Below are 20,840 nucleotides of genomic sequence, written 5' to 3'. Positions count from 1 at the left end.
ATCTTAAAAAGTTCCTACGTATACTAAATATGTCTATATTAGGGCATGATGCTGTTGATAATAAGAATGTTCCTATCCCTACTCATGAGAAAAGAGAAGTAACGTGTCCTATATATGCAAAACCTGTCAAGGACCCAGTGTGTCCACACTAAAGGCATCATCACCTGCCCATGCTCAGCCTCCCCTTCAGACTACTGGATCCCAGGAGAAGGTTGTGTATCAAGCACGGGAGAGTGACATCATCGGGGAGAAAGCACGGACAAAGGACAGGCTGGAGGCGTCAAAGGCAGATGAGCTCTCTGTGGGACAGGAAGGATGTGTGCAGCCTACAGATGTCTGGGTGAAACTGAAGTAAGCATAAATGTCCTTCCTGGCTTTTGATTCAAGGCCCAGAATCTCTGTCAGGCCACCACGAAAGACGCTGCAGGTTGTGTCTACCCAAGGGCACCCAGCCACGGGGCAGCGGGAGCCGAAACCCAGCCCGCCCCCTAGTCTTCACCTCTTGTGCTCTGGGGCAGGGGATCTGCCTAGGGGGAAGAGACAGCCATTTCGAGTAATTCTTTCAGCGGCAACTTCTGCAGCTTCTCCTTGCCAACAACACAAATCCCTGAGCTGCACAGGACAGGCACTGGCGCCGCTTTCGAATTCCCACGAAAGCGCTTTGTCTTCCTGTCCCAGCTCTGCCAATTCACTACCGAGAGCACACCGACACCGGTGGCCCTCACTAAAGCTCGGGTTTTAGCACATCTCTTCACTCCACAGCAGCTCCCTGCTAGCACAGATTCCAGAGCTGCCTCTCTACTGTTAGGGCCGAAGTTTATGTTCACATCCGTCCCCAACCCTCTGTCTCACCAGGTCTATCCTTCGGGGACAAACGGTTTCTTACTGTTGATGTACCATCCACAGTCTGAGAGAAATCCTACCCTTTCTGGATGCCCTCCCTGATGACCCCTAGCAAAGGTTATCTTCATGACCTCTCAAGGAATGGGCACACAGATGCCTACCTGCAGAGAGGCAAGTGTACGGACGCTTAGTCCAGAGCTGTGGAGCCCAGGGGAAAGACAGGCTCCCAACCTGGAGTTTTATGGGATAGATACAGTTTTAGTCCATTCACTTGATCACGCGACCTGAAGACACCCAGTGTGACCTCAGGTTGGGTTCTGTTGAACAAAGAGTTCCCATCCTACAGAACCTCCTCATTAAACAAGGTAGCAACTTTCACTTTCCACTAAAAAATTAAAAGCAATAAACACACAGACATTTCCCTTTATTTCACGTTTTGCTTTTTCTTTATGCTTCCATACTGTGTTCTGTCCTATTTCTCTAGAACTCCTGAATATCTCACTGCTGACTCAGTTTGAATGGTGGCCAAGATTATGAATACACAAGGACTTCTATATTTGAAGCTCAGTACATACACTCAGTAACTTAAATAATTTTGAGAACCAAATATTTGGTTCTGCATAACTGAAAAATAACTTTGAGGACTAGGTATTTAGTAAGGAATGCATACTCAAAAAAAAAAAAAAACCAAAAAAAACCCAAACCCAACATTACTACCATATGGAAAAGTATGCATGTATTATTTCTGGAAGACGTACATTCAGAAAAAGATCTCTAGGGAGATAACAGGACAAGGCTTTATAATTTGCCACTAATGGCAGCTGAATTACATTTAAATTTCTCATCCTGGTTTGATGTCCCAGGACAATCCTACCCTACAGTATATAAACCTACACTTTGCTACTCTGAACTATCCCTTTACTCATCTGTATCATATCCCAGAATTTGGAAATATATAATTTTCCTGATTAATTTTCACATGAGATATTCGCAGGAAAAGAATTCTTCTTGAGGATGAAAAGACACTAGCCAGTGCGTACACGAGGCTTCCATCTTATCAGGAACAGAGCACGTGGCCTCAGAGCCATTCTACTACGGGGGGACAGTTATTGTCTTGTCAGCTTCCTTGCTCCGGGGGAGAAAGGGAAGTGGAGGTGCACGCAATTCTGCTATGAACGAGCTTCTAGCTGGCATCGTACACATGCAGCAGCACTGCTTAGAAACAGACGCACTGGGTCAAAAGCTACTTTAAAATGTGACGTTTTGGAAGGATGGCCACCAGGGAAACTATACCAATTATACTTGGCACACAATGTTAGAGACTGTCCTTCACCTCATGCCAATGCTGGGTAAAATTAATCTTAAAGTGTTTATCGATGTGACGGACCATAGAAGGGGGGGCATTTCATTATTATAATTTACATTTCCCTCATTATATACTAGTGAGATGACACTGTACTTTCATTTCTAAAAGTTCTTTTTATGATTCTGCTTGGTTCCACTTGGTCACTTATCTTTCAGACTATGCTCTAGAAAGAAATAATGACCTTTCCACTGGTAGAAAGAAATCCTGCAAACCATTCCTTCATGTTCATCCACTCTTGAATGTTCACTCACTCTTTTGGTCATTTGCATCTAGCCTACATCTGGTGGTAAGACAGCACCCTTAGCCTCCAAAGCCTTAATCTAGAAGGAGAGAGGTGAGCATGAACAGTCTGTGGGGAAGGTGGCAACAAGATAACAAGAGATACTTGCTGTGTCTAGCTGTCTTCTCACAGTGATTTGCAAGATGTCTTTATTCTGAGAGAGATCTAAAACCACACACTGTGTTGTGAACAGTGCTCGTGTCTCTACTTCCCCCCAGGAGTTACAAGTGCACTCATCACTACTGATCTGTTTGTTACAACGTCCGGCCGTTATTTTTCTGCGTCTCTCTTTCAGATGCTCCTCACAGTAAGGAAACTGACAGCTGTTACTGTCCTCGGCTCCTCCTGTGCAGGTCTTTCTGTACCACAAAGAAGGCGTGGAGATCCACACCCTGCTCTCCAACATGAGCGCAGCCCTTCTGTCGGCTCAGCACTCACGCAGAAGTCGGCCCCAACTCGGCCAAGACAAAGCACGCCTGTGTCTATCTGCTCCCTACTGCTGCTGTAACCAATAACCACACACGGAGGGGCTTAAAAGAACACAAACGTATACTTCTCCGTTCTGGAAGATCCCAAATCTGAAATGGGTCTCACTGGGCTAAAATCCAGGTGTTGGAAGGGATGTGCTGCTTTCTGGAAGCTCTCGGCCGGCCTTCTCCAGCTGCTAGAGGCCCCTCTGTGCGTCTGCACTGCAGCCAACCCTTCATCCGCAGTCCCCTCCCTCGGACCACAGCCAGAAAAGGTCTGCGGCTCCTCATCTCCCCCATCTCAAGGTCATCTTCATCTCGGTAACATCTTCAAAGTCCCTTCTGCCATGGAAGGTCACATATACACAGGTTCTAGATTAGGATGTGGACTCTTTAAGGGCCATTCTTCTCTCTACCACAATCGCCATCTCTAAGCATCTAGTGATAAGAGAATTCTTTCTCATGCTCTTACTGTCTCATATTCTTCTTAACACTGCTTTTGAGTCTGTTTTTTTCCTTAAGGATTTTCTTTCTAGTTTCTTCCTGGATGATACTCTCCCTCCATTAAAGGAATAATTTAACTAAAATCTCTGTAGTCCTTTCCTGCACCAAAGTTATCTGAAAAACCATAATCAGTGTTCGAGCTTTTAAATGCACATTCACCCGATCCTCTATCAGACAGAAAAAGTTTACGTTTGAGACACACATAAGGCATCTGTGACACCACCTAGCAGTGAACACTGGAGACCACGGGACTACCACACACTGAGTTCCCCAGGCAGCCCTCTGGGCTGAACTCAGGGAAAACTGCCTGCTGGCTGCCTTCCCCTACGGCCACTAGCCATTCTTAGCACAGCACTGTTCACAGAGCTCCTAACTCCCACAAACTCAGAGAATCCCACACTGTTCACGTGTCTGCCCACTCTGGTCAGCAAGCCGATTTTAAATTGATCAGAATGCTTCTCTCTACTGTTATTCTTCCTACTACCAGCTTGGTTACAATAGTTAGTCCTAATCCAACCAACTCCATTCACCTTTTAGCAAACTACAGGACTGAATTTCTTGTGTTCACTTCCTCTTGCAGGTTCAGGTAATTACATCACCTTCCTCTAGAGGCTCACGACGAGCACTGAAACCTCGCAGTGTACTACGTAGTCAGGAAAGGGCACTGGGCCTGTTAATAAACTTGAAGATAACTTTGAAGGTGACAAGAATATTGTCCAACAACTCAACTGCAACTTAATCTTTAGCAGCATTATATGGTACTTGCCCAGATTTGGTGTCTGGGTATAAAATGGATTATTCTAGACCCTGTGATTTAAGGAAAATAGTAACAAGGTAGGAATGAAGGTCTGACAGAAGTTATCAGTAAGGACAGGTATGGTTTTCAATAGGTGTAATCTCTGATTATCAATTCAATTTCTTTTACGGTCATCAGTCTACTACTTTCTACTTCTGCAACCAATGTTCCTAATTTACATTTCTATCAGAAGTACTCCATTTCATCTAGGATTCGTGTAGTTACTCCAATGGGGCTCTGTCAAGCACCAGTCTGTGTGCCTGCTAGGCCCTGCTGAAGATGCCGGGGACAATACCAGGAGGCAGAAAGGCCCCTGCTGTCACAGAGCTTACGGTCTAGGGGAAGAAAGCAGAGAATAAAAGAGCAAACAAATCAAGAAACAAGACAATCTCAGCAAGGACAAATCATCATCAAAATGGGGTGATGGGCAATAGAAAAGGTGGCAGAGAGGGAGCTCTCTGGGGCTGAGAGGCCGAGGGAACGAGGGCAGTCACTGGAAATAAGAACAGGCCACAAAGAGCCAGATCCTGTAGGTCCTCGTAGGCTGCTGAAGGAATCTGGCTTTCCTCTGAGAGAAATGGGGAGTTGCTGGAGGTTTTGAGCAAATGACTGATTACAAGACTGGCATGTTAGAGAAACGGCGCAGGAAGCTGAAAGTCAAAGGGAGCGAGCTGGAGGAGAGAAGGTCATGGGGCGCGACAGGGAGAGGAGAGTCAGGGGCTTCTGAAGGACCTGAATGTTCACCCTACATGAGACAGGAAGCCACAGGAAGGTTCTGAGTTGAGGAGTGACACGCTCTGGCTTTCATTTTCATAGGGTCACCTGGCTGCTGGGCTGTGAACAGACTCAGGGGTTCCAGGGGGACAGCGGGATGTCAGGAGACCATGTGGCTCGAAGAAGGTGTCGCAGTAGGGGTCAGATGAAGTGGGTGGATTCTAGGTGCATCTGGGGACCGTGTGGCAGGACCGGCTAACGTACTGGGTGTAGGGCGTAAGCAAAGGAGGAGCAACAGATGATTCTAAGTGTCTGAAAGAAGGGAAGCCCTCAGACTGACACACAGTCCTTTCAGAGTCAGAAGCGTAGAGACGGAGGAGAGGGGCAGATGCAGCTGGGCGGCACACAGGTCCCAAGTTCAGAGGGAGACCAGTCAGAATGAGGGCAGGTGTGGAAAAGGCAGAGCTGGATTAAATGGTGGTCACAGCTTGAAGAGACCAAGAAGATGGAGGAGAGGTGCACGGGGGCTGCACGGAGACCACAGCACGGTGGTGACCTGTGGCCGCCTGCATCCCTACAGCACTTCTTTCTGGGTTCACGGATCTGTTCTATTATGTCTCCTGTTTTCTTAAAGACAGCCTGTGGGATTAACGTTCTACACCCTTATTTCTCTAAAGACACCTTCATTCCCAGTCTTCATGATTGGTAGTCTGTCTGGAAGACTTCTGCGGTACAACTCACTTTCCTGAGCCCTGAGAAGATGCTGTTCCAGTGTTGTCCTGCATCCAGCATTGCTGATGAAAAGTTTGATGTAAATGTCATTCTGTTTCCCAAGTAGGGGATTCCTCTGGTAGAATCTGGAATTTTCTATACACCCTTATTATTCTGAAGTACCACTACAATGTTTCTAGATGACCATTCTTATTCAATATAGTCCGGCATGAGTTAACCCCAATCTGAGCTCTGGAGCTGCCTGGGCCTTGCTACTGACCCGGGGCCAACGCTATGGCCGAGGTAGGTGATGTCTGCCCCCGTGGGCTGCTGCTTATTTAGGGGCAGGATGCGCCAGTCTGCCAGCACTTGGCAGGAATCATGACCGGCGTTATGACTCGCACCTGATTTTGGTCGCATCTGGGCAGCCACACCAGCCAGGTTGAGGCAGATGACGTAGACAGAACGTGCTTACGTGCCCATCTCACAGAAACCCCCCCCCACCGAAGAAGGTGCTGGGCCTCCTCCTACACAGGTGGCCACGTGGGCCAGGGATGGCCTCCGAGTGTCCGAGGCCATGAGGCCTGCACCTGAGACACTGCTTTGTACGCTTTGCCTATAAATGCTGTAGTCCTAGGAATCCTTTCAACAACCATTTAAATTAATTAAAATAAAGTAGCACATATCTGTAAAAGGAGTAAAATTACTAACTGCAGCATGAGAAATAAAACCTCTATAATGAATTACAACAAGAATCCAGATATTTTCTCAACGCCTCCAAAGGTGCTGGTTCTTGAGTCAAGCAAATTACTTTCTACTGAGCACAACTGTCTAGCAGAAATGAAAATGCAAGCTGTACATGTTCCTTTAAAATTTCTAAAAATAAATAAATAGAAATGGGTGAATTCCATTTTAATAACATATTCCATTTAACCTACTATATGTCAAGAACATGATCTTTTCAACAGGCAATCAAAACAGGTTATTAATAAGATATTTTACCTTCTTTTTTCACACTAAGTCTTCAAAACCTTGTATTTTTACACTTACAAGACATCGGCTGAGACTGGCTACGCCCGGGTGTCCACCTGCTGCACACGGTGCCCAGAGCAGGCAGTGCAGCAGGGTGGGGTCTGAATCGAATTATTCAGCTCCTTTGGGTTGTTTTCTAATATTCGGTTACTTTGGATAACAGTAAGCTATCTCTTTTCAGAAACTGGGTGGCCTGGCTTCCTCTTTGCTACCATTATTAAATGGTCTGTTGCTTTCTACCAAGTGCCTATGCTTCCAATCTGAACTCAGCCCCGCACCCATTTCTGCCGGAGGTCACTGGGCCTCAAATGCTGCCACGTTCCTTCCACTGTACCCCTAATGATATATGCCGGTTCCTTTATCTGTAGTGTTCCTTGTGTGGTGCTTCTTGGGGAGAAAGACTGCATGGACATGTGCTTCAGTACTATTCTGTTCAGTTGTGCAAATCCATTACTTTAGAATTAAACTACTGCATTTTCAAATGTTATAGCATTAAATGAACATGAGTGATGAATAACGCCCACCTTCCATCACAGGAAAAGCTGTGGTGAACCAATGCCAACTCAGAGTTCTTTGCCTCAAGGTGAAATCATCAACTGATGGGACCTATTTAATTTCAAACATTTATCAATTACTATGAAGTAAAACCACCTGGTTCTCAGTCACATGGATTTGCTCATATTGATCTTCATAAAGGTCCGACGAATATGTTCTCATAACTTAGGAATGTGAATCTGGTTTAAGTTCTTCTTCACAATATAAACGTTTTCATCTGGTAAGTTTGTAACATTGGCTAAAGGCTTGACATGTGCCCAGGGATCATTGGTTTTCTCCTTGATATGGATCCTCTTGTGTATAGTAAATTTGATACCAAAACACCTTTATCGTGGAGCCTTTCCACGGTGCATTTTCAGTTATAATCAATCTTGAATGTTTGCTAAATGTCTTGTCAAATTCACATCTCTGAAAGGGCTCCCCTCCTGTACAAATACTCGGAAGTTTATTAAGGCTGATGCAGTGCTTTAAGAGACTTCCTCATTCACTGTAACTGAAATTCACAAAGACTAGAACATATACTAAGAGCCTTCCCATAAGCTCTACATTTGCAAGGTTTCTCTCCAATATGAATCTTCCAATTAACATTAAGGTAGAACACTGGCTGCTGGCCTTTCTACCAAGTGACTCTGTTTATAAAATTAAATATAAAATAAAACTATGGGAAAGCTAGAAAAAGCTATCGAGCTTCATAAAAAGTTGAAGCTTTTTAAAACAAGAGACTACTATATTTCAATTATACCACAAGTAGATGTTAGTACATATTTAAACCCTGAATGAATTATTCACCTTTGAATAATTAATCCACCTGAACAGTGAGTACTGCAATATTATAGAGGTAATGGAAATTACATAGAACTTCAATGTAATACTGTGCCCTTCAATCTAAATTCTGTCAATCCCTTTAATTTGCTTAAAAGTACTTAAGGCATATAAGTTTAAGAGCAGCAGATTAAATAGCTTCATTAGTATAAAAAGAAAGGGGGGAAAAAAGATGTATCTGTTCATCCTGGCATTGGACACTGTCCTCCTTAGAGATGAACACGGAGTAGGCAGAGGGAAGGAAGGAGCAGTTTCTCTGTAACACCTGGCCAAAGTAAACACCTGCTGAAAACTGGCGTCCTGAACTCAGTTGTCTGAAACCACACCGCTACCCTCTCACCCCCCACTCTCAGCAATCTTGGCCCACGAAGCGCCTCTCACCTCTCTTGGCCACGATGCTCACTGGCCGCCCACAGGCTACCACCCACACTCAACATTACTCACACAGGCAACCTCGCCACCAGGATTGCCTTGGGAAGCACACTCTGCACTGCAACTAAGGCCATGGGTGTCTCCTCCCCACCACAGTAGACAGTAAGCTGTATAAGCAGGGACCCTTTATATCCCCAGAACCTTGACAAATGTCTGGTGTGTGGAACCAATCAGTTTTTGAAGAACCTATCCTATCTGGAGTCATGCAGATACCTTCAAAATTCACTTTATAGAAAATAATTTATTTCCTAAGTATTAGAGGTTGTTTTAATTGCTTTGTTCTCTTATGTCCTAAAATGTTAAAAAAAAAAAAAAAGAGAGAGAAAAACATCAATAGCATTATATGAATAACATGATTCAGTTATTATTTTCCTAAGATATTTTACAATTAAAATTCTGTCAGTCACATATTAAGTGAATAAATAATATAAAGAAAAAGTTAACATCACTGTAATATGGGAATAAAAATTTTTATCTTTTTTGGTGTGTGCCATTAACCTAGGCCCATGTAACTTTAATGTCCATGAAGGGTCTCTCCCAGGAAAATGCACTTACCCTGACATCGGTAGCATCTCCATGCCTGATCATACTGGCCCAAGCAGCTGGCTCACTGCTGTTGTCAAAATAATGAAAGACCTTCAACACTCGCTCCATTGCCCCAGGGGAACATTCCACTCCGGTACCCAGGTGAGTTGTGGTACTCGAATTTGGTGTGTGATTCAAGTTTGGGTCAAGGTAAGCAGCTGCCATTATTTTGCTAGATGCTATGTATCTGTCATACTCTAGAAGGGGGAAAAAAAAGCTGTCAGTGTACCATATTTGAAATCTATTAAAATGTGGTTAAAATCTATTAAAACATGATATACTGATCCTTATATTAACAACACTGCTCTATGTTCTTCCCCTATGGTCATGTCATATGCAGAAGGTGAGCATCGGGAGAGCAGAGACCTGACTGACCAAGATAATCGCTGTACTCTCCTGCACCCAGAGCACTACCGAATTCACAATAGCATAACAAATATTTGTTAAATTTTCTTAACAAATTAAAAGACCAGGAGTCCTATTTTAGCTCTGTCAAACATTCACCATGTTATCTATGAACAATGTCACCTCACCGTCCACCCTTTTAAAATCACAGCCTTTAAATCTGTGGAAAACCTCACAGGAAAGCCAAATATGTTAATTTTGCTGACTACTTCTGAAAACCTATACATGAGATGCAAGTTCTTTCTTCATACAATAAAAATGCAATGAGTGGTCATGACACATACGAGGCACTGGTGACAAAAACCCCAGAGTTAAAACCAAGTCCTCCCACTTATCCAGTCCCTCAGCAGGAGAGTCAGACAAGTCACAACTGAAAATAAAACGAAACCAGAAAGCACAAACCAACCACTGTCTGGTCTGTCGGTGTGATAGGAAGACTTCCATTTGAATGTGGGGCAATAGCTTGGCCAACATGAACACTCCCACTGAGAAAAGTCAGGTTAAAAACCAGACCAACGGGGCGCCTGGGTGGCACAGCGGCTAAGCGTCTGCCTTCGGCTCAGGGCGTGATCCCGGCGTTGTGGGATCGAGCCTGACATCAGGCTCTTCTGCTATGAGCCTGCTTCTTCCTCTCCCACTCCCCCTGCTTGTGTTCCCTCTCTCGCTGGCTGTCTCTGTCTCTGTCGAATAAATATATAATATCTTTAAAAAAAAGAGAAAAAAAAAAAACCAGACCAACGTTTGGAGTCCAAGATATTGTGAGGCAACCAGGACAGCAGGGGACATAGGTGGAGACATGAAGAGACACTGAACAACAGCTGCCTCTTCCCAAAGGGCATTTGCCAATTCTGGGCCTTCAAGAGCCTGAAGATCCAAGAAAAAGCCACCAATGAGAGAGAAACCAGCTGAGCTTTTGGCAGTGAGAGACCAAGTTATGAGCATGGGGACCCTAGGACTCTGGTGAGCAGGACAGGCTGGAGAACTGAGCCACACACTCTGCTAGTTGTCCCTTTAAGATAGTTACCAATCCTGAAACCAAGCCCAACGGGAGCCATTAGAAGCTCAGTGAAGCTGAAGACAGGCAGAAGAGACTAGGAGTCCACCTGGGCCCAGCAGACAAAACGGGAACAGCATGACAGACAAACTCAACCTAACCAACAGAAAGCACTACACCCAAGCGCAATTCACCTCCGCAAGAGAAGTACCCACTAACTACGCACAGGAGGCAGTCACTAAAACTGACCACGTGGCGGGTGAAAGAGCAAGATTCAATAAATATCAAAGGACTAAAATTATTAAAAGTATATTCTGTCTCTAGCATTAAAGCTGGACAACAACAAAATAATTAAAAAATCACCAACTGTCTGGAAAAAAATCACCGTTTGGAAATTAAGCAACATATTTCAAGTAACCCATTAGCCAAAAAGAAACTCAAAGTATTCTCAATTCAACAATACAATTAAAAAGAAAGATCAATACTACATGCAGACAGAGCTGTCATTAGAATAAAATCTACGCTTTTATTATTTTTTTTAAAGACTTCATTTTTAAGTCATCTCTACACCCAGCCTGGGGCTTGAACTTACAACCCTGAGATCAAGTGTTGCACGTTCCACCTACTGAGTCAGCCTGGTGTCCCTAAGATAAATACTCTTAAATGCATGTATTAGAAATGAAGATTGGAAATTAATCATCTAAATATCCATATTTCACAGTACAATTTGGAAGCTGAACAAAATCAAGGTTTGGTTTTTTTTTTAACAAGAATAATGCAACTGATAAACCTCTAGCAAGACTAATCAAGGAAAAAAAAGATAAGGCGAAAACTAATGACAGCAAGAATGAAGCAGAACAGATAACAGAATGTTAATAATAGGAAGTAATGATAGAATATCAGATATTATTAAGAATATCATGAACTATGTCAATGAACATAAAAGTTGAGATGCATACACAATTCTTTTTTAAAAGATTTTATTTATTTATTTAACAGAGAAAGAGCACAAAAGCTGGCAGAGGGGCAGAGGGAGAGGGAGAAGGAGGAGGAGGCACCCCAGTGAGCAGGAAGCCTAGCTTGGGGCTTGATCTCAGGACCCTGGGATCATGACCAAAGCCGAAGGCAGACACCTAACCGACGGAGCCACCCAGGTACCCTGAGATGGGGCATACACAATTCTTTACAAAGTACAACTTAAGCCCAAGCCATTAGAAACTGCTGCTGTACGAAACCAAAACCATAAATATAAAGCCCATTTAAATAGACCTATTCCGTTAAAAATGGTCAATCTGCAATTAAAATTCTTCCCACAAAGGAATATCTGAATTCTTCCAATAATTTAAGGAAGGATAATATTAATCTTACAGAAATTCTTCCACTGAACAAAAAGGGAACATTTCCCAACTTATCTTATGAAACCAGCAAAACACTGACACAAAACCAGTCAAGGACAATATGAGAAAGGGTACGAATCAATCTTTCTTACAAACACAGGTGCAATAATCTTTAAAAAAAAAAAAAAAGATCAGCAAATGTCATCACGCAATATTTCATAATGTATCATGACCAAGAGGGACCCGTCAGAGGAAGGCAAGGGTGGATAAACACTCAGACAGAGGTCTCTGTTTGCAGCAGTCTTCGTCACACTGTCAGAGCACGGGAGCCACCAAGACACCCTACAGCAGGTGAAAGGATAAAAAACACTGTGGTCTATCCAGGCAATGGAATATTTAGTGCTAAAAAGCAATGAGCTACCAAACCATGAAAAGACTTGGAGGAAACTTCAATGCGTATTACTAAGTGAGAGAAGCCGATCACACTATATGATTCCAAATATATGACATTCTAGGAATGGCAAACCCACAGAGACAGTAAAAATTTCAGTGGATGCAGAGTTTGGGGGGGGGCAAGGATGAAAAAGTGGAGCAAAAAGGACTTTTCAGGCAGCAAAAAGATTATGTAGGACAGTATAATGAGGATACATGTCATTATATATCTGTGCAAACCCGCAGAACGTACACCACAAGAGTGACCCCGACAGTAAACCGTGGACTTCGGCGATAACTGATGGGTCCATGTAGGTTCACCAGTTATAACAGATGTACCACTCTGCTGGGGGATGCTGATAATGGGGAAGTGTAGCAAAAAGCCTCGCTTGGGACTTCTCATTCCATAGTTGAGACCTGCTCAGGCATCAGAGCTCTGACACTCAGCACACTGCCCCAGGCAGCACTGCGGGAGGGTGGGGGAGGGGGGTGCAGGGCAGGGCTTCCTAAAACGGAATGCTAATCTCGCTGCTGACTATCGGAGCCTCCGCTCTCCCTTGAACACAGAAGACAGACACCTTTTCTGCTCTTGAAAGAAGTAGGGCAGTCCCAAGTCAGGGTGTGAGGAAACAAGGTGCTGACAAAACTTGGAGTTCAAGCTGGGCCTCACCCCACAGTCTGATATAAATACTCCATAAAATAGCACAGATGCAAGAGAGGAAGCAAAAAACTCCCAGAGTTCCCTAGCTGATATTCACTATAACACCCCAAGATCCCACCAAGACAGCAAACTGATTCTCCTTGAAATATGCCAGCCCTTTAATAAAACTTGAGATGTCTGCCAGAACATGAGAGAAGGAGCAAAGAATGCAAACTGTTACAGCTCAATTTTAAAAACTTCAGACATAAACAAGTTTGGAGAGTTTTTAAGAAGTTGGTGATGACCCTAGTTACAGGAAATCCTTAAACAAACTAGACTGCTGTAAAAACCTTCCTCTCCCAAATGTTGTTCTTTCACACAAGATTCGGGTTTCTCTTCTCATCAAGAGTCTAATCTGAATACACTAAATTTCCTATATTGATTTTACTTAACAAAGAGCTAACGTTACTTAAATATTTAATGTTATATCAATACGTGACCGCCTGTATTTTCCAAAAGTCGCCGTGAAAGTGCCTCCTGCTCCAGTGTGACTCTGCCTCTCTCTTCCACAGGTGGAGGCCACGTTCCTTCCCCTCACATCTGGGGGGGCTCCTGACGCACCTAAGAAACATCCCGCGCCAGGTATTAAGAGGCAAACTAGGTTCCCTTGGTTCTCTTGGGCTGCTCGCTCATGAAACCCAATCACATGCTACCCAGAAGCGCAAGAAGCCCGAGAACTGAGCTCCAAGAACCAAAGCCTGAGCTGAGCTGCCCGCTGACAGGCAGCATCGAGTTCCGAGGCCCGTGGCAGAGCCAGCCTCCGAGTGGGCCCTCTGGCTGCCCGCTGTGCCTCCTGAGCTCCCGCCACATGGAAACAGCTGTCCCTGCGGAGCCCTGTCCAGACAACAGATTGGAACAAAATAATTCTTGTCATTTTAAGCCACTAAGTGTTGGGATGACTTGTTATCAACAAAGATAACTAATATCGCATGGATCCCAACTAAAGGAAGCACGGGTGGTTCTCGCTTTGCACAGGAGTGTGGGGCCTACGATGACTTGACAAAAGTGGTTTGAACAGCACTTGCCTTCTTCTTCCCCTCGCTCTATGACTAAAGACACAGAGTAAGTATCTTTCCAATGCCTTGGCAAACTGTCATGCTCCTTTCTAAGTTTTGGGTCAGCCTCCATCATTGTAGCCTCGTACATTCAGTGTCGTAAGCCACCTCCGAAACCGCCTCTGCTACGAACTTTCTTGCCACGTCTCCTCCTCCGGAACATCCTCTTTTTTGTCACAACTCTCTTCCTCACTTGTCAATAAGTTCACCTTTATTTGCAAAGCTCCTCTGACCACACAACTAGAAAGTCTGGCTCCACAGCAAAGTCAACATTCCTACAGTCAGCTATGTGCTTCTGTGACCGTCTCAGTCAGAACGCTGCACGGTGATCCGCACGGCGCAGGAAGCTTCTGCCGCACCGCACACCACACACTTAACACTCTCCGTTACTTCCCGCCGCACTGCTGGGATTTCTGCGTCCGCATCACCTCCAGCTGTAGCACGCAGAGCCTGCCCAAACTCCACACACCGGCTTTAAGAGCTGAAATAACTGCTGGGTCCACTGGCCAGAGTAACGCAACTAAGTCCGCTGGTTCCTAGGGCGGCTTCATGCAAGCCGAGGGCTCGGCTGCTCCCGCTCCACGGTCACCAGCTTCACAGGACCTCGGCCCGTTCGATTTCACTTCCAGTGTTACCATTTGCTGCTTCAACGCTGCAACTCATCTTTGTTGTCCAATTCCCTCCTGTGATGATCCATTTTTGTAAAATGTCACAGGGGTTTATCCCTGGCAAACAAGAAGGCACCACGACTACACATTTGCTGTCTGTGTATAAACTGAGTAACAGACGCAGGGTGGCCAGTCAGCAGCAGACTGGGAAAGAGCTACCGTGACCGGCCGCTGGTCACACTTCACATCTGTTGCTTCTGTAGTGATCTGCAGACCGAGTCTGTACTTGATGCAATTGCCCACAGGTGATAACCTGTGTTAACTAAAACGGAACCATTCTGTTGAGGACGGGCATTATTTAAGCCACAGAAATTGATATTCGTACATGCTGGAACCATGCAAAGCATGGACTGCCGGCATAACAATTCAACTAATATCTTCATTACACAGACTGTTTTTTGGATTTCGGATAATATGGCAAACTATGTAAATCATTTACTTTACTTGAGATATCACTATAAAAATTTTAATGCTATATATCTCATGAAAATATTCAACATTAGTCTTTAATATCAACTATAAATTAATTTCTAAGACTGCTAACACCGAGACCTTGAAAGTAATTGGTGAATAATTTCTGGAGACTTAAAAAAATTCCTAAGGAAATGAGGAATGGCAAAATATAAAGAATACAACTGTGCTGAGTTACATACAGTCTTACTTAATTCAGCCAATTTAAACATGTTATTTGTAAAACCCACATTAACAAAGTGTTGTTAAGATGAACATGTTTTAAATCTAAAGTTAATGTGACAAGTGTAGTTAAGTCATAGCAGTTAAGTCATCATAACCTACTTGTGTTTGTTTATGTATTTATGTTTTAAAGATTTTACTTATTTACGAATGTACGTTATGGGAGATTACTGACTCAATGAAATGATCCAATGTCAGAATCATCAGCATCCCCGAGGGGGTGGAGAAAAACAGAGGTCTAGAAGAGATATTTGAACAAACTGTAGCTGAAAACTCCCCTAATCTAGCAAGGGAAACAAACATTCGTGTCCAAGAGGCAGAGAGGACCCCTCTCAAGCTCAACCACGACAAACCTACGCCACGTCACGTCATAGTGCATTTCGCAAATATTAGATCCAAGGATACAGTATTGAAAGCGGCCAGAGCAAAGAAATTTCTCACGTACCAAGGCAAAGGCATCAGAATTACGTCAGACCTGTCTACACAGACCTGGAATGAGAGAAAGGGTTGGGGGGGCATTTTTAAAGCTCTTTCAGAGAAAAACATGCAGCCAAGGATCCTTTATCCAGCAAGGCTGTCATTCAGAATTGATTGAGAAATAAAGACATTTCAGAATCGCCAGTCATTAACCAATTTCGTAACCACGAAACCAGCCCTACAGGAGATATTAAGGGGGGTTCTATAAAGGTAAAAAGGCCCCAAGAGTGATACAGAACAGAAAGTCACAGCCAATACAAACAAAGACTTTACTGGCAACATGGCATCATTAAAATCATATCTCTCAGTTCTTAGAGCCAATCAAATGGTTTAAACACTCCCATAAAACACCACAGGGTTGCAGATTGGATAAAAAGAAATGACCCATCCATTTGCTGTCTACAAGAGACTCATTTGAAACCCAAAGATGCATTCAGACTGAGAGTAAGGGGATGGAGTACCATCTTTCACGCAAATGGACCTCAAAAGAAAGCTGGGGTAGCAATTCTCATATCAGATAGACTGGATTTTAAACGAGAGACTATAGTTAGAGATGCAGAAGGGCACTATATTATTCTTAAAGGAAGTATTCAACAAGTGGATATGACAATTATAAATATATATGCCCCCAACAGGGGAGCAGCAAGATACACAAGCCAACTCTTAACCAGAATAAAGAGACATACAGATAAAAATACATTAATAGTAGGGGACCTCAACACTCCACTATCAGAAATAGAACACCCCGGCAAAAACTAAGCAAAGAATCAAAGGCTTTGAATGCCATACTCGACGAGTTGGACCTCATAGATATACATAGAACACTACACCCCAGAACCAAAGAATACTCATTCTATTCTAATGCCCATGGAACATTCTCAAGAATACACCATGTTCTGGGACACAAAACAGGTCTCAACCGATACCAAAAGATTGAAATTATCCCCTGCATATTCTCAGACCACAACGCTCTGATTGGAACTCAACCAGAGGAAAAATTTGGAAGAAACTCAAACACTTGGAGACTAAGAACCGTCCTGCTCAGGAATGACTTGATAAACCAGGAAATCAAAAATCAACTTAAACAATTTATGGAGACGAACGAGAATGAAAACACAATGGTCCAAAACCTATGGGATACTGCAAAGGCAGTCCTAAGGGGAAAATACATAGCCATCCAAGCCTCACTCAAAAGAATAGAAAAATCTAAAATGCAGCTTTTATATTCTCACCTCAAGAAGCTGGAACAGCAACAGAGGGACAGGCCTAATCCACTCACGAGGAAGCAGTTGACCAAAATTAGAGCAGAAATCAATCAATCAGAAACCAGAAGTACAGGAGAGCAGATCAACAGGACTAGAAGCTGGTTCTTTGAGAGAATCAATAAAATTGACAGACCACTGGCAAGACTTATCCAAAAGAAAAGAGAAAGAACCCAAATTATTAAAATTATGAATGAAAAAAGGAGAGGTCACGACCAACACCATTGAAATTGGAAGGATTATTAGAAATTTTTATCAACAGCTATATGCCAATAAACTAAGTAATCTGGAAGAGATGGAATCCTTCCTGGAAACCTATTAACTACCAAGATTGAAACAGGAAGAAATTGATTTCTTAAACAGGCCAATTAATTATGAAGAAATTGAGTCAGTGATAAACAACCTTCCAAAGAACAAAACTCCAGGCCCGGATGGTTTTCCTGGGGAATTCTACCAAACCATTCAAAGAAGAAATAATACCTATTCTCCTAAAGCTATTTCAAAAAATAGAAACAGAAGGAAAGCTACCAAACTCATTCTATGAGGCCAATATTACCTTGATCCCCAAACCAGGCAAAGACCCCCTCAAAACGGAGAATGACAGACCGATTTCCCTAATGAATATGGACGCCAAAATCCTCAACAAGATACTTACTAATAGAATCCAACAGTACATTAAAAGGATTCTCCATCATGATCAAGTGGGATTCATACCTGGGATGCAAGCGTGGTTCAATATTCGCAAATCAATCAGCGTGATACATCATATCAACAAGAAAAGACTCAGGAACCATATGATCCTCTCAATTGATGCCGAAAAAGCATTTGACAAAATACAGCATCCTTTCCTGATTAAAACCCTTCAGAGTGTAGGAATAGAGGGTACACTTCTCAATCTCATAAAAGCCATCTATGAAAAGCCTACAGCAAATATCATTCTCAATGGGGAAAAGCTGGAAGCCTTTCCCTTAAGATCAGGAACACGACAAAGATGCCCACTCTCGCCACTATTATTCAACATAGTACTAGAAGTCCTTGCAACAGCAATCAGACGACAAAAAGGGATCAAAGGTATCCAAATCGGCAAAGAAGAAGTCAAAATGTCTCTCTTCGCAGATGACATGATACTCTATATGGAAAACCCAAAAGAAGCCACTCCCAAACTATTAGAAGTTATAGAGCAATTCAGTAATGTGGCGGGATACAAAATCAATGCTCAGAAATCAGTTGCATTTCTATACACGAATAACGAGACTGAAGAAAGAGAAATGAGGGAATCCATCCCATTTACAATAGCACCAAAAACCATACGTTACCTTCAAATTAACTTAACCAGAGACGTAAAGGGCCTATATTCTAGAAACTATAAATTACTCTTGAAAGACATTGAGGAAGACAGAAAAAGATGGAAAAATATTCCATGCTCATGGATCGGAAGAATTAACATAGTTAAAATGTCCATGCTACCCAGAACAATCTACACTTTCACTGCTATCCCGATCAAAATACCGAGGACATTTTTCAAAGAACTGGAACAAATAGTCCTTAAATTTGTATAGAAACAGAAAAGGCCCCAAATCTCCAAGGAACTGTTGAAAAGGAAAAACAAAGCTGGGGGCATCACAATGCCGGATTTCGAGCTGTACTACAAAGCTGTGATCACAAAGACAGCATGGTACTGGCACAAAAACAGACACATAGACCAATGGAACAGAACAGAGAACCCAGAAATGGACCCTCGGCTCTTTGGGCAACTAATCTTTGATAAAGCAAGAAAAAACATCCGGTGGGAAAAAGACAGTCTCTTCAATAAATGGTGCTGGGAAAATTGGACAGCTACATGCAAAAGAATGAAACTTGACCACTCTCTCACACCATACACAAAAATAAACTCCAAATGGATGAAAGACCTCGATGTGAGACAGGAATCCATCAAAATTCTAGAGGGGAGCACAGGCAGCAACCTCTACGACATCGGCCAAAGCAACCTTTTTCATGACACATCCCCAAAGGCAAGAGAAACAAAAGATAAAATGAACTTATGGGACTTCATCAAGATAAAAAGCTTCTGCACAGCCAAGGAAACAGTCAAAAAAACTAAGAGGCAGCCCACAGAATGGGAGAATATATTTACAAGTGACACTACAGATAAAGGACTGGTATCCAAGATCTACAAAGAACTTCTCAAACTCAATACACGAGAAACAAATAAACAAATCAAAAAATGGGCAGAAGATATGAATAGACACTTTTCCAATGAAGACATACAAATGGCTAACAGACACAGGAAAAATTTTCAAAATCATTAGCCATCAGGCGCCTGGGTGGCACAGCGGTTAAGCGTCTGCCTTTGGCTCAGGGCGTGATCCCGGTGTTGTGGGATCGAGCCCCACATCAGGCTCCTCTGCTATGAGCCTGCTTCTTCCTCTCCCACTCCCCCGCTTGTGTTCCCTCTCTCGCTGGCTGTCTCTATCTCTGTCGAATAAATAAATAAAATCTTTAAAAAAAAAAAAAAATCATTAGCCATCAGGGAAATTCAAATCAAAACCACACTGAGATACCACCTTACGCCAGTTAGAATGGCAAAAATAGACAAGGCAAGAGACAACAATTGCTGGAGAGGATGTGGAGAAAGGGGATCCCTCCTACATTGTTGGTGGGAATGCAAGTTGGTACAGCCACTCTGGAAAACAGTGTGGAGGTCCCTTAAAAAGTTAAAAATTGAGCTACCCTATGATCCAGCCATTGCACTACTGGGTGTTTACCCCAAAGATACAGACGTAGTGAAGAGAAGGGCCATATGCACCCCAATGTTCATAGCAGCAATGTCCACAATAGCTAAATCGTGGAAGGAGCCGAGATGCCCTTCAACAGATGACTGGATTAAGAAGTTGTGGTCCATATATACAATGGAATATTACTCAGCTATCAGAAAGAACGAATTCTCAACATTTGCTGCAACATGGACGGCACTGGAGGAGATAATGCTAACTGAAATAAGTCAAGCAGCGAAAGACAACTATCATATGATTTCTCTCATCTATGGAACATAAGAACTAGGATGATCAGTAGGGGAAGAAAGGGATAAAGAAAGGGGGGGTAATCAGAAGGGGGAATGAAACATGAGAGACTATGGACTATGAGAAACAAACTGAGGGCCTCAGAGGGGAGGGGGGTGGGGGAATGGGATAGACCGGTGATGGGTAGTAAGGAGGGCACGTATTGCATGGTGCACTGGGTGTTATACGCAACTAATGAATCATCGAGCCTTACATCGGAAACCGGGGATGTACTGTATGGTGACTAACATAATATAATAAAAAATCATTAAAAAAAAAGAAAGATTTTATTGATTTGACAGAAAGAAAGAGAGAGCACAGCAGGGGGAGGAGGAGGGGGTAGGGGCACAGGGGACAGACAGAAGCAGACCCTGATGTGAGGCTCTATCCCAAAACCCGGAGACCATGACCTGAGCTGAAGGCAGACCAACTGAGCCACCCAGGTGCCCCCACTTGTATATATTTAAACTCAGAAACAGAGAGGTGGCCACTGGCCAACACTGTCATCTATAAAAGGAGGAAAACTTAGAAACAATCAGAAATAACCTTTTCCATGGATCCAATTAGCTAAACACCTAAAACAAATATGAAAGAGATTCTATCTTGGGATCCAGATGGAAAACTGATCTTTTCCTTTCTGAATATTATAGT

General features: G+C 43.3%; 1 protein-coding gene across 2 annotated transcripts in view; it reads right to left on the bottom strand.

The window, feature by feature from the left end:
• Positions 1-20,840, bottom strand: part of LOC125281985 (focal adhesion kinase 1-like) — an 80,845-nt gene that overhangs the window by 27,896 nt on the left and 32,109 nt on the right. For both annotated transcript variants that reach the window (XM_057312927.1, XM_048215886.2), the window contains exon 4: positions 9,078-9,304. In XM_057312927.1, the coding sequence (XP_057168910.1) occupies positions 9,078-9,272 (195 nt within the window). In that variant the 5' untranslated portion in view covers positions 9,273-9,304. The remainder of the gene's footprint in view (positions 1-9,077; positions 9,305-20,840) is intronic.

The sequence above is a fragment of the Ursus arctos genome, unplaced genomic scaffold (genome assembly GCF_023065955.2).
Source record: "Ursus arctos isolate Adak ecotype North America unplaced genomic scaffold, UrsArc2.0 scaffold_16, whole genome shotgun sequence".
Classification (NCBI taxonomy): Eukaryota; Metazoa; Chordata; class Mammalia; order Carnivora; family Ursidae; genus Ursus; species Ursus arctos.
Note: the sequence above shows the minus strand (reverse complement) of the source record. Positions and strands in the feature narration are given on the sequence as shown.